Below are 15,027 nucleotides of genomic sequence, written 5' to 3'. Positions count from 1 at the left end.
CATGATCTCGTGGTCTGTGAGTTCGAGCCCTGTGTCGGGCTCTATGCTGACAGCTCAGAACCTGGAGCCTGCTTTGGATTCTGTGTCTCCCTCTCTCTCTGTCCCTCCCCCGCTCATGCTCTGTCTCTCTCTCTCTGTCAAAAATAAATAAACATTAAAAAAAATTTTAACATGTGCATTTAATATGGGAAGTTTTGAATGTGGGAGAAGAAGGATATGTTCAATAAAAAAGACTACATTGATATATGTTCACCACTGCATGTAACCGATAATATATAACCAATAGAAAAGAACATTAAGCTGTCAAGGTGAGAGGGTAATTAAATAAAATATTGTATATCCACATAATCAGATCTTTATAGCTATCAAAACCATATTTCCCAAGAATATATAATGATACAAGTAAATGCTATAAGTGTAGCAGTAAATGGGAAAAAAAGATGAAAAAAATGTATGTGATACGATTCCAATTTTGTAAAACAAAATATATATTTAGAGAGAGAGAGAGACTCATAAGAAATATGACAAAATCACTTCAATGTTGCATGTGAAGCTCTTCTAATTTTTTTTTCCAAATTTTCTATTTGGAAAAATACATTTCAAAGATTCAATGAGAAATGGAATTTAAAAATCCCTTATATACGCTTTCAGTGTTGGAACTGTGAGTAGATTTTGCCTCTCTCACCTCTCTTGAGAACATCATCATAAGCTGCCCAAGTACAGCAGCCAAACTTTTCCAGTTGTTTCTTAATTTACAGAGGAAACAGATTCATGATAAGAGTTCCCAAGAAACAGAAAACATTCTAGAAAGTCAAATACTACATTGAAACAACTGATCAATTAATCAATTAAAAGCATGCTATTATTTATTTGTTTCCTAGGAATATGTTAAATGCTATGAAGTAGGAAAGCAATATAATGCACAGTCTCTGTTGAGTCCCGGTAGGCTTTCTTACATATCATCTCATTTAAAGAGTGGTGATCCAGATAAAGAATCAGGATACAATAAACACACAAAACAAATGTGCATGTGGGTGTATTAATCAGTAAGATGTAATAAGTGCTAAATGGTACCACACAGTGCAGTACACAGGCAGGGCTAACATATATACTCAGTCAACAAAATGATATGTGCTGAAATTGGCAGGAAGTACATATAAAGAAACACACAGACCTTGAAGGATGGGTGGAATCAACAGAAGTGCAGAGAAGCACAGATGATTCCAAGCAAGAGGAATGTCCTCTGCTTGTCCTCACAGAGAAAACACTTGAGATGAGGGACTTCCTGTGTGATGACACTAGTTTTCAACATCAGACAATCAAGATGCCAGCCTAGGACCCGTGTACAGTCCCAAAGCTCGGAGAGCAAGCCCACCTCACCAAAGTCTGGAGAATATGCCTGAGAGACCCTAAAACAATCTGGAAGGGCTATGGTATTTTTAGGATGTTGCTTTTCACACTTTTTAGTGATATTCCCCTCCACAGAGAGCAGATAAGATTACTCCTTGGGGGACTGAGGAGTGTTTCATCTTTAAAAACCTTGCATTTGGGGCGCCTGGGTGGCGCAGTCGGTTGAGCATCCGACTTCGGCCAGGTCACGATCTCGCGGTCCGTGAGTTCGAGCCCCGCGTGGGGCTCTGGGCTGATGGCTCGGAGCCTGGAGCCTGTTTCCGATTCTGTGTCTCCCTCTCTCTCTGCCCCTCCCCCGTTCATGCTCTGTCTCTCTCTGTCCCCAAAATAAATAAACGTTGAAAAAAAAATTAAAAAATAAAAATAAAAACCTTGCATTTGTGCATTCAGTTAAATGCTTCTCCTAATCTTTGTGTAAAATTGGAGCTCCAGGTAGATGAGCCATGCTTATCTTAGCACACTCCAGCATCAACTTAAGTTAAAAAAAATACATACATACATATATATTATGTATGTATGTTACATATATATACACACATGTGTAGATGCATATTTATATATATGGCATATATATAGGTCTAACTCAACACGTTTTATGATTTTCCCTCCTATTCCATCCTGCCAGACATAAGGAGCCATTCTACCCTTAACCAGGCCACTAGGCTGTCATTTAAACACTGTGCTTGCATCTGACCCACCCAGCCTTTTTCTATCTTTTTCAGACATTGTTGAGCATCAGGCACTTGGCTACCAGATAGTATTCTCCAAGTGGCCCTTTGATATGCAGCAAAATAATGTTTCACCTTTAAATTCTGAATGCTGGCTTTGCTGCTCTGCTCCCCCAGCCTCTGAGTACACACTACTTTTTTATTCATTTTTCTTAGGACTCCTTGATTTCCTTTGGAGGCAGGGAACACATGTTATTTGACTTTGATTCACACCACCACCTCTCAGTTTTGCATGTGCTGTATGACTCTGCTCACTTAACTCTGCATTCAGTAGTCTGGAATACTACTTGTGAAGCCTCAGCCCAACACAGACAGAGGCACTTGCAAACACAGAGAACACTATCTGAGAACATTCAGTGACATGACGTGGTTTTAAGTTTTGTTAGCCCCACCATAATCTTTACCAACTCCCTCCCAAGCTCCCTCCCCATAATATTCTGTTCATGCCATGCCACTGAACTTCAATCCAAATGCAGTAGCCCCCTCCCAATCAGATCATTAGCCATAAGTCCCCTGAAGGTGCCATACACAAGGTCCTAGTGGGAATGGGAAAAAAGGTTGAATACAACCAGATTTAAAACCCAGCTACAGTACTTTAGACTTGATGCAACAGACAATAAGGAGCTATGGTAGGCTCCTCAACAAGGAAATACTTGATACAGTGATAGATCAAAAAGATTGATCTCCATGAAACTGAATTCATTTCAAACATGAATTAAACTTTTCTAAGAAATGAGTCTAAATAATGAACTAAATAACAATGAAGTGTTAGTAATGAAGGAACTGATGGTTTTTATTTTTTAAATTCCATTCTGGGATAATTAAGGGATAAATCAGTTCAAATGAAAGATGTCACTGTTATTAAAACTTCATTCATTTATTGAATTACATTTCATGTGAACAGTTATTTTAAGATTATTTGATTATCATATAAGTCAATGTCATTTCCAGTTTTTGGAAAATTGATATTAATGCCTTGTCACTGAAAATGTAACTCAGTTTATCAAACTAATTTCTCAGAGGCCACCTGATAGCCACCAGATGGCAACCTGCACTGATGTCAAATTCGAAATTTAAGTTCTGGATTGCCCTGCAACTATGCATTACCCCTCACCATCCTGCTGGGTTCCGTTAAAATCATAAAACCCAAAGGCTTTCCACTACTTTCCTAAATTCCATTTGAACAAAATGAAATATGTTCTATCCACAATGGTTACGATAATTAAGGTATTTTTTTTCTTAATAGGAGTCTATCTGGAAATAGCATAATATGGAACGATCATTAATAGGCCTGTTATGGTACTTGAGTAAACGCCTATCAAGAGCAGGGGCACACATTAGTAAATTTCCTAAAGAAAATCCATTTTCATTTCAAATTCTGACATTTTATTTAGAAAAATTACATCCTTTCTTTTAATTATTTCAGTAAACATAATGAGGGTATTGCTAACTACACCTCAGAGTACTTTATTTTCTCCATTTTTTTTAGTAATATGAGTCTACTTGTAATTAAAGGCGCACTGCATTCATGATGCCGAGGGTCTCCAAGGGAAACACTTAATGTCCACCTCATAATATTATGCCACAATTACATGCACAGAAGACTTTTTAATAATCTTTGTTTCCTAATTTAGTTTTGATTGGCTCTGAAATCCACAGCAGCTCTCAAGGGCTCCCATTTCCACAGTCATCAGCACTGCTGCACCATCAATTGTACAAACGCACATGACTTCTTCCGTCTGTGGGCTTCCTTTCAAAGCTTCTGTTTAACTTATCCAGAAAATTAGCTGCAGGCTGGAGATAATTGCAGATAATTTTGCCATTTTTAAGCCACTGGGGTGTTGCGTGCAGATATGACAGCTAAGTTTGTCTAAACACAAAGAACAAGTCATAGCTTTGTGTTGTCACTTCAGCTTTACACACGGGTTCAGATCATCCTATTTGCTCTTTATGCAAATTGAAACAAATTGTCGTCACTGGATGATCCGTGTTTTCTGACAAAGCTGTGCTATGTGAAGCTTTTATGTGGCTGGAAGAAGGACATGATCTATACTAACATATTACCCCAGCCTAAAAAACAAAAAGCCTAATCTATGCGTCTATGCTTCAGATTCTTCCTCCTTAGCAGAGATATTTCTTGGGCCACCAACAGCTTAAAAAGAATACATTAAATTAAAAAGAAGATGTATCGTCTCAATATATACAATTCATATATATTAGTCTCAATATACACAATTCATATAGATGTGTGTATATGTGTATGTGTTTCCCCTATTTTACTGTCATGAATAGGAACGGCAGAGTTCTCCCATAAAATTTATGTTCACAAATACTGGTAGTACTAATATACAGCAATTTAAAACCACTATATATTAAAGAGTTATTAAACAGGTCATCTGGGTTAGCAAGCCGAGATCTATTGTCAAACAGAATCACGTGGCCCTTTTTTCCCTAAAATTTCACCATAAACTATATGCTGCATTCCTGGATAGTCACAGCCACATAATGATGGAGCAAGTGCAGAAAGCGGCAACACTGACTCTTAACACATTGCCAATGAACTTCAACTTTATACAAATCAGCCAGGGGAATTTCAGGGTATTTCTCTCACCAAATGTGCCCTTAGTGTTCAGAATTGTTATACTCACAGCTAATAAGGGTGTCAGTAACTGAGCAGGTGATTTCTGAAACCATTTTGCAGCAAACATTTACATATAAGGGCTAAGTAGTGATTGTGCTTATGTGGCAGCAACGCTGATGTAATGGGCCATAACGACTCTGAGGGAGCAGGAAGGGATGGATGTGTGTGTCAAGGAGGAAAGTGTGAAAATCATAACACAAATGACTTTATGGATTCCCATTAGACCTTGGGCTAGGGAGCACCTAAACAGGTCTGATATGACAGCATCCTGAGACAGCTTTACAGCCTGGTGTCAGGAACCCTTACACTAAAGAGTTTTATGGAAAATCCAAAACTAGAGAGAGGAAGTGTTGCCCTATTAGGCCATTATCATTGACTTGGCATATAATATGCATACAAATAGCCCCAAAGTATGTGCTTAAAGGATAGATTATTAAATCTGTTCTGCCAATCATATGCATATTAAGGAGTCCAAATTAGGCACTGATAGGTAACATCGCACAAATCGTACACTCTCCCTTGAAAAACGTTTCTGCTCTGTGACAAGTTTACATGCACCAAGGCTTCCAAATATCTGCCTCATACTCAGATGTAGCCTTTGAAAAGGCGGTCTTGTGGATCTTGGGGTAAACATACAAAGTATACATATTATTGCACTTGAGAAAGTTGAGGGATATCACTTTAATTCTTTTTTCTCTTTTGGTCTTTAACATCACATAGCTAGGGAACTGGTAGGGAACTGACTTGCTTAAAGACCTTACACCATGTCCTGTGAAAGGCATGAGAAGCATGAGAAGTTCTGTAATGTGCCCTTTCCCACTCATGATCGGAAAGAGATGCACACTAAAGACACCCAGTCAATAAACCCTTCCCCAAAAGGACAGGAACAGTGCCGAACTTGCCTTTTCTTGCCAGGCGCTGAGATCAGAAAAGCTGCATATTTAAATTACAGGTTGAACACACTATACAGGACCTATGCAAGTGGAAACGGCACGCTGCAGAAAGATGTCTGCTCTTTTACTTCAATCTGTAAATTATTAAACAATTCCAGAAGAGGCATATTGCTACAAGTGTCATGCAAACCAATATATAGAGCTAGAGTGTTCTTCATAATATGAAGAGTTGGCCCAGAACTCATTCTCTGCTGTGAGGAGTGCACAACTTATCACCTGCACAGCAATTTCACTCCAAATTTGCAATGAGATCTTAAATTTGACCTTTTATGAGAGATTATCAAAGACCTTACGCAAAGGCAACAAATGTCCCTGCTCTTTTACAGATTTATTATAGTTTTGCTAATGTGTTTGAATGAAGTACTCTTCTAGAAGTCTCTGGTTTCTAAAATGTACGTTTTTTGGTTTTTTGGTTTGTTTTTTGTTTTTTGTGTTTTTTTTTTTTGCAAAGCACATACCTGTTTCCCAGAGAGACGGGTCCTCTCTTTGAAATATTTAGTCTTTCAGGGCACTTTAGTCATTGTGACACCTAATAGCCAAGATCTTTTTCTCACCCTCCACAAAATCAGGTTTAGACTATAATTCAAACCAGTCCCCAAAGGCACTTCTGAAAAATGGCAAGCCGTTAGCTTTTAGGTAAAAACACTCTTTATTGCTCAAAATTGTTTCCTGTTACAAAACCTTTTCCACAGTGCTAGGTCTAAGATGATCTTATGCTAATTTAACTCACTGGGGACTGTGAACAGATGCTACTTTGATTAATAGTTTCACTATCCTGAAAATGCCAGGCCGGGTTCAAGATAATAAAGTCAGATAAGAATACTATTAAAATCTGCCATATGATTATATCTGTTACGTGGGGGAAAATGGGATCACAATTGGGGTCTACCAAATAAAGACCGCCTGTAATAATAAAAAAAAATGACATAAACCAAATGAACACACTATCTGGACTCTCTAGCACCTTCATTTACATCAGCTTAATCACCAAACTCGTGACTAATACCTTTAGGTAAACTTTCAACCATGTCCTTAGTGAAAATCCCATGTGTCACTCCAGAGTTCTCCTTTCACATAACATTTAACTTTTCACCCCGGAAAAGACTGATGTACACCACGAAAACAATGAATTCTTTAACTTGGCCTCTCAAAAGGATAGTATCTGAATTTGTATGCCGAGGTCACTACTTTTCAGCAAATATGCTTTCAACATTCCAACATTCGTATTTAAAGTACCCATAGAAAACCAGGACCCTTGAAAATAAGGACCCTACATGAGTTGACAAAGAAGACTTTTCTGGAGGCATTACCTCCTCTCTTCTTTGCTTCTCTTCTCACTGACCTCCTAACCAAGGACTTCCACATCACATCAGTTTCCTGATGAGGAAAACCATGAACTCTAACCTAGCCTTGAACAATGAACCTCAAGGGTGGCCCTATACAGGCATGTGAAGAGAACTTTGTTTTTCTAAAGTTGGTTTACCAATGGATTTTATCCTTTACTATAAGACATTTGGCCTAATCATATTCCCAGACTCCAATCTGAAACTGAACCCTCAGCCAAACTCTTTCTTTTCTCAGTTATATACAGTACGCCTGTTTCAGTGGAAGCTTCAGTTTGTAAGGAAGGCAGAAGGCACGTTCCAGTGCATGAATCACCCTGCGAATCATAATCCCAGGTCCTGCAAACCTCCACCGAGAAGAAAGCTAGCCTATTAGCACCAATCTGCCACCAGCAGATTCAGCTCATTGCTTGAGTTTTCACACTCACCACATCTGTACACATAAATGACATGCCTCCACTTAATATGAAACATTCTATTCAAAAGGGTTGCCTCACCATTGCACAGAATGTCTCAGGAGGGTCTCCACAGGTAATGTCCGGAGGATCCAGTTTTACTTTCAGATATTTGGTCATGTCCGTGGATTCCGGCTGACAGGCCATGTAATCCCAAACTTTCCCTTCTTCTGTGTAAATCTGAGTCTTACACACATCGTAATGTCCCCATACCAAAGGGTAGGGCTGCATCACTGAGGACACTGTAACCCAAAGGGCATGAATTGACAGGAATCTTGACAAATACATCTCTAAATTCTTGGCAATCTTTGTGGTAATAAAGCAGGGTTTGCTTATTTGTGATCTATGTCCCTTTTACATATACATATATGTGTATATGTAGGTAAGTCTATATATTAAAAAAAAAAAAAAAAAAGAGGATGAAATCTCAATGTAGATTCCAAATCTAAAAGCCAAGGGTTGATATTGTGCGTGTTCAGGTATATCGAGGATTTGGGTGGAAGTCTAACATACTTGTGCGGTAGGCATCGCCAACAACGTGCAGCTTTTTCGTTGTCCTAGAACGTATCTATTACACTCAGGTCTAGTTTGGTTTTTGTAAAAGATGTCCAGGAGCAAAGGATGATTTAGCGATGTGATGGCTCTGCCGTTGTACATCCGATAACCCTGGGTGATCCTCAGTGCTCGTGGCTCACAAGGGATGCTCAGATGTACTGATAGTATCTGAAGCAAAAGGATGAGTGTCTATAGCCTGGTGTCTGCTTCTCATCAATCATTCTTTCCTTCTGGCACCAACACCCTTTAAGAAACAGGAAGAGTAAAAGTTATTGCCCTAGAATCGATGCATTACAAAATGTTTGATATGTTGACATTTGGGAGGGTTGATGCAATATAAAGCAAATTGGTGTAATATGGATAACCTTTACGCCGATGCTTTGCTAGAATGAGCAAACCACAGAAATCATTCACATTGGGGAGAATTTTGATACGAAGGACTTAACTCTTCCGTAACAAAGACAGATGTGCATGTTCCAGGTGAGTTACAGGTTTTCGCTTCAAAAATCATATTTCCATCTTGACAAAACTGAGAGCAAGCAGCTAGATTTAAACATTTCTCATGGATTGCAATGCTAGAAAATCTTACAGGAGAACAATGGGGGAAAATGAACGCTTTTATAACAATGACAAAGAAGTGACAACTACTTGTATGCCTTTTGTCTATTGGCAAAGAGACCCTAAAAATCTCTAAATTCCTTGTACATTTCTTAGCTTTTGTTAGTCCGAGTGAAAAACTGGCATTGTTGGCACAAGGCTGTCCCTCTGGATTTGCTCATTATATGGAAGAATTTAGCCTCTTTTGTTTAGTTGCATTTAGTGATAAAGATAACTTGGCTCTCTGGAAAAAATACTCAAAAATAAAACCAAAGGAGCAAATTTTCCTTTCATAAGAATTTTCTATTTTCTTACATCTTTTTATAGCCATTACATCTGCATTTGCACTTACTTTTTGTAACAGAAGAGAATTTGTCCCAAAGGCAAATATTATACGCTGCCTTAAAACTAAAAGCTCTGTAGTAAAATGCACAATTTAAAATGCACATATAAAAACAGCTGGGGGTGAGTTAACAGGCCATGAAGCAGAATAATATGGCACTAATTCTAACAGAAAATAAAAATTACTGTTTAAAAGTACTTTTGGTCAACTGATAATGCAGCCTACATAACTATGAGTACTAGTCATTGGTGAGTTTAACTGGCAACTTTTCTCTTTAGAGATCACTGTCCAAATCTAAACAAAAAATAACATTTGGAACCCAGGTGTAAAAAAGAGGTATTTGTGTAATTAGTGGGTTCATCGTGTCATAGTCCCAATAATTAACTATTTTTTAAACAATTGAAAAGGACAAAAAAGCCCACAGTTTAGAAAATACCATTACAGACCCTTTAATTCACATTAAGCAATTTAAATAGGGAAGTTCACTATCTTCAAACAATCTTGTAAAAGGAATTCAATATATTTAAATAATGCACCATCTTAAAATGAACTAAGCCACAGAGACTATGAAATGCCAAGGGATGGCTGAATAGTGTTTCCATAGCAAAGTAATTTATAATAATTGCTTTATGGATGCAAGTGCAATTTTCATTATATTCAATTCATAAAATGTTATCATCCAGCTGCAATTTGTGATATTTTCTATTAGGAAAAGTGTTGAATATTTGGGTTCCTACGAAGCAATAATTAGCAATTTGTCTAAACATGTATAAACTGCTGATTTGAATCTGCCTCCTCCTTGTGACATAAAGACTACACTATACCGTGTTGGGCACATTTTGATATCTTAAGCTAAAAAGAAAAAATCACAGAGAAGCATGTGTTGTGGCTAGCACAGCCTTCTGCTTTTTCAGATTTGGTGTTAATTTTAAGTTGATATTTTAAGAAACATCCAACAATTTGACAATTAATAATCTGAAAAGGTTGTGAAAATAATACACATGCACATTTTCTAGATGCATTTTCAACTGTGTGTACTACTCTGTTATCACAAGAAGACTCTCATGGGGTGTAGGGGAGCTGGGCATCACAACAGACAGCAGAAGGGTAAAATCTACTAGACTAGAACTTATTAACTTCAATTCTTAATTTCAAATACTTAGCAACTTATTTATCAAGAACAATATAATCTTGAAGGCCAGGAATGGACTGCTCTGGGTGTACCAAGTGAAAATTATGAATTAGTTTTTAATACTGTTTTTCAAATGTGACCTTAAGTATATATTTGAATGCTCTCGGAGCTTAATCTTCACTTTTTTTGTTAAACAGTAAATGTTATCCCCTAATCTATTTATGTCTTATATCCCTTTCTTTATCCACATTTTGCCTTACTACAACCACAAAATAAAGGATGACCAGGTGGCTGTACGTGAAAAATTTGGACACTAAGGAAATGTATGTGAGCCTGTTACTGTTTCCTGATACAACAGCAATCCCAACAGAACGAATTCTCATTAAAGTATAGCAGAATTATAATGATGGTCATTACACAGAATTATGGACTACACCATTGATCGAATTTAGAGCACTGACAAGGAAAAACGCAGAGGAGTGCAAGATATTTGAATATTAGGCAGTTGCAGGACTGTGCGACAGACATTCTTGACAAGAAGCAGCCAATTATAGCTTAAATTTCTGGCACATAACCAGTTGTGATTAATAGTTTTCCATTACATTACAGACATATTATTAATGTATTAAAAATGTCAAGCTTTGGCAAGCACTAATATGGCATGGCTCAGTTAGTCTGCAGAATTTACATTTAATGAGCTCCCATTGACACAGAAAAAGATATTGACCACGCATATTACAGATCAGGAGCAGAGGGTCACTAAGCTGTTCTTTAACATAATTGCTTAATTTCATTCTAATTTTTGTATTTGTAGCATGTATTCTAGTGTGTATTCTTTATATAAGGTCTCCTTACTTTTTTCAGTGCCACATACACTTCAAAGAAAATCCTCTTAGTTTAAAATTAGTAAGAAATTAAATTTGTGAACTGTCATGACACACAGTGGGAAAGGAAGCCTCTGTCAAAATGGAAAAGTTGCCATTAAAGTATAATTATGGAGTTTTCAAAGAAAACAAAATGATATGAAAATAGAATATTGTTTACCCCCTAACCTCTATTGTCTTAATGGCACTGGTTCCCATCTGGCTATGCTTTCAACCAGGTTAAAATCATCAATTGCTTCTTAAAAGCTAGGTCATCACAGCAAATATCGAAGCAAACGGATTATGACAAAGACAGTCAATGACATATTTGAAGGTTTAATATAGTAAACCAACCCCTTCTGGCCCATAACTGAACTGATTGCCAAATAATATGGGCTTTCAATTGTATCAGGTGTCTGCATCACCTAAATGTGAGCAGCTTCAGAAGAGCTCTGGGCAGCCCCAGTTCTAGTTCTTTGCTTTGCAAATCTTGGAAACTCACTGTACTCAAATAATGCCATCATCTCTACCTACACACTAAAGTACTGAGAAGTCCTCTTTGATAAAAAATAACCACTAATATGCTATGAGAACTCCAAAGACTCTCACTGGTATATAAATGTGCAGAGCCAATGTAAAAACATAAAATTATGTCATGTCCTCAAGTTGACAGATATTACTGATCTGTACTAAAATGGGCTATAACATGGCTTTGCATCCATGAGACATCTTTCTCCAGGCTTCTGTAGCTAATTCCCTTCCACCTTGGATTAACTTTGCATAAGATCCTTCACAGGCCCTTTCCCTCACTAGAAGAGAAGTCTTACAAAATATTACACGGAAGTAATAATGATCAAAATTATAGACAATTATATTCTAAAAACAATCGCCAAATTCATCAACTGAGAGGAAAATATTGACAGTAAATCTGTTAACTCCAGCTCATTCGTTTTATTATATAATTTCACTAGGAGGTGGGGTTGGTGGTAGTAGGCTATTTATTCCATAAATATTCAGCTCTTCAGGGGCACCTGAAATAGACAGCTATTGACTCATTCCTCATAGACATTAAGACTTTTATAAATATGCATGTTTCTGAATGGGAAGGAACAAAAAGAACATGGACTATCATCACATTTCATTGAGTGAAAAGTATAAAGAGATAAAGATATTACCCAAATTCTATAACCCACCAAAATTAGCAGATTCAAACACTGTCATAATGAGATGGACTAGACAAGACATTTAAGATATACTGAATGCTCTTTGCATTTATTTATTTGTTGTGAAGAAAGCATTTCCTAGTCATCTTAATGGAAAAGATTTGCTTCTATCCTTTTGCTAACTGTCTCTCAAAATGTAAGGAATTTAACATGTATTACAACGCCATTGGCATATCTTATTCATTCTTGATTGGGTATTATGAGCAACTGCCTATCATGAGATTCTTAATAAAACCGAATAGCACACCTTCGTATTTGAAAAATCTCAGTTTTCACAGACAGAAGAATGATTAGAGAAATCAGATAGCATATACTTGGCAGGATGTTTGGGGATGGGATAATACATAAAATTATTTCAGAATCAGTTAAGCCTAGAAGAAATCTGGGGTTTCATTCCCATACAACAGCAAATCTTGCCTTCTTACATAGGGAAGTTCAGACATCCAAGGTTTCAAACACACATTTAAGAAAATGTACACCCACCTGAAGTTCTGAAACAAAACTCTGGATTCTGAAGATGAAATTATTTTTTTAAAGTATGCTACATCTCTTACTGACCTATAATATGACACACACACACACACACACACACACACACACACACACATTTTTGTTAACACAATAATTGACTTTCTGAGTTGCATGAATTTTTTTCTCTCCAAGCGCCCTGATGCTCTCGTAACTCCAAAACTCTCCAAATCTTTACAACACTTAGAAAACATATCAACTAAATGTGTAATGGTTTAATTCTTTGACATATTTTTTTCAGAATAATAATGGAAGCAGACAAGTAGTTGCACCAACTGCAAATATACAAAAGGAAACTGCAAAATACACTGGCTTCCTCCTAAAAAAGCTAACCTGAATCACTTTAACACACGTGCCCTGTGAAAGCTGACAAAACAAAATTTTCAATAGAAAAAAAAAAAGCTTTGTGTGCAAATAAATTGTTTTCTTACAAAATTTTAGGATTATATCTCTTAAATTTCACAGTAGGAAGTATCACCAAATTAATAGCCAGTATGTGGAATTCTGAATGCCCTTATGTTGGTCTTTAGTGGCGAAACAGATGTCATTTCATGGCTTCCAGAAGAGAAAAGGAAATACATCCCTTACGTTTATAAACTGTAACAACATTAAGTGTAAAACACTTGATGCATTTTTTTCCCCTTTGTATCCTTATCCACATGCAAAGGCCCAAATTTTATCTTCATGAAAAACTGAAAGTTGCTTATCTTCCAAAAGAATCTTGGACAGTTATTGAACGGCCTTTCCTTTGCCAAAGAGAAAGGGCGGGGGGGGGGGGGGGGAGGATAAGACATTCAAAGTGATACAGTTCAAAATACTTAAAGAAATCTGAGGTTGCTAATTCCCCACAGGTTAGAGATACTCTCAAGGTCTAGACAAATCAGAAAAACCTGGTCCCGTCTCCGGAAAAGACAATTTCTGGGAAACTTTTTCTAACAAGCTTAACTATTATGTAAATTTGAATAAAGCATTTTGTTGGAGGATCTTTCTGGGTAGTCCCCCCCACCACCACCATTTCTGTAAGATAGGAAAACTTTTAGTGTTTTCAGTCATAAAATAGGGCCTTATTTCTAGAGCAATACGAGTGCCAGATATGCCATATGCTTGGTGGAATTCTGAATCTTACTCAGAATTTTCCATTCCAAAGACTGACAAACTGTTATGATAACGAGGGGTTCCATTACCGTTCGGAGTGCAGAGAAGAATGGAGGGGGAGTTGGGTAACAAAAGCCTCTACTCTCTGGAAATCTATACCTGATGCGACGATGGGAACGCAACCTCCGACTTCTCCAAATAAAGTTCCTTTAAAATCCCCGCTAGGAATTTTCCTGCAAGCCCTGCAAGATGACAACCTAAGTGGATGGGGTGGAGGGTGGAGGTCCCCGGGTGAGGTTACTAGAATAAACAGCAGAGGGCGCAGTTTCTTTTTTTATCGAACTTTTTGCGTGTATGAATCACTTAATTGGTTATTTTGGGCCCAATAATATTCGGGATTATTTGTATTATATATAGATATCCACAGATACATATAGGACAGGAATTCAGTGTCCCTAGACGATTGCGCCAACCGGTTAATGTCATGCCACCAAAGAATCTGAGCAAAATATTCCACACAGCATTCCTACATCAAGTCTTTCCCTCTTTGAATTTTCCCTTCTCCCCAGCTGCACACCATGGGATAGTAATGCTTTAATCTCGCACCAATAACGGAGATTAAAAGAAAGAGACTTCAAAAGCTCTCAGTGTGGCCACCGGCTCCACAGGGCCGGCAAGAGGGCAAGTTTTCTCCCCAAGCAAAGACAATTGGCAAAAGGAAAAAAAGAATCCTCTGGCGCGTTGTGTGTGGCCAGGTGTGTGCGCGTGAGAGGGGGAGCGCGCAGGGTGCCCGTCCGTGCGTCCGCGGAGGCACAGACCCCGCGCCCGGGCTCCGGAGGCAACACTCACAGACACGTAACCCGCTCGGGGCGCACACCCAGGAAGACTCGCGTGTGGGTGTGAGAGTGTGCGGGTTGTGTGCGCGCCGCGGCTCCGCGCGCTGCCTCCTCCAGGCGCTTCGCAAAGTTCCTCGCCCACCCGGAGCCTCCCTCCCGCCTGTGGATCGCAGGGGGGGGGGGGGGGGGAGGGGGGCGGAGGGAGGGAGGGAGCCCCGGGTTGGGGGTGGGGGGAGAGGGGCCAAGACGAGACGCGCGGGTCTCCGGAGGAGGGGGACGCCGGCTGCACTTACCGTGTGGCCCGCTTGCCCTTGCGCCGGCCGGG

The 15,027-nt window shown here is 38.5% G+C and overlaps 1 protein-coding gene across 10 annotated transcripts in view; it reads right to left on the bottom strand.

Moving 5' to 3' along the window:
- NTNG1 (netrin G1) overlaps positions 1-15,027 on the bottom strand; it is a 336,959-nt gene that overhangs the window by 319,528 nt on the left and 2,404 nt on the right. For 8 of the 10 annotated variants that reach the window (XM_040471147.1, XM_040471146.1, XM_040471150.1 and 5 more), the window contains exon 2: positions 7,573-8,329. In XM_040471147.1, the coding sequence (XP_040327081.1) occupies positions 7,573-7,818 (246 nt within the window). In that variant the 5' untranslated portion in view covers positions 7,819-8,329. Of the gene's footprint in view, positions 1-7,572; positions 8,330-14,025; positions 14,048-14,995; positions 15,018-15,027 lie in introns of those variants that run through there. The other 2 variants (XM_040471148.1, XM_040471149.1) reach the window with 2 other exon arrangements.

Source organism: Herpailurus yagouaroundi, unplaced genomic scaffold, assembly GCF_014898765.1.
Source record: "Herpailurus yagouaroundi ecotype Mexico unplaced genomic scaffold, PumYag 77, whole genome shotgun sequence".
NCBI classification, from domain to species: domain Eukaryota; kingdom Metazoa; phylum Chordata; class Mammalia; order Carnivora; family Felidae; genus Herpailurus; species Herpailurus yagouaroundi.
This window is presented reverse-complemented; position numbering and strand designations above follow the sequence as displayed.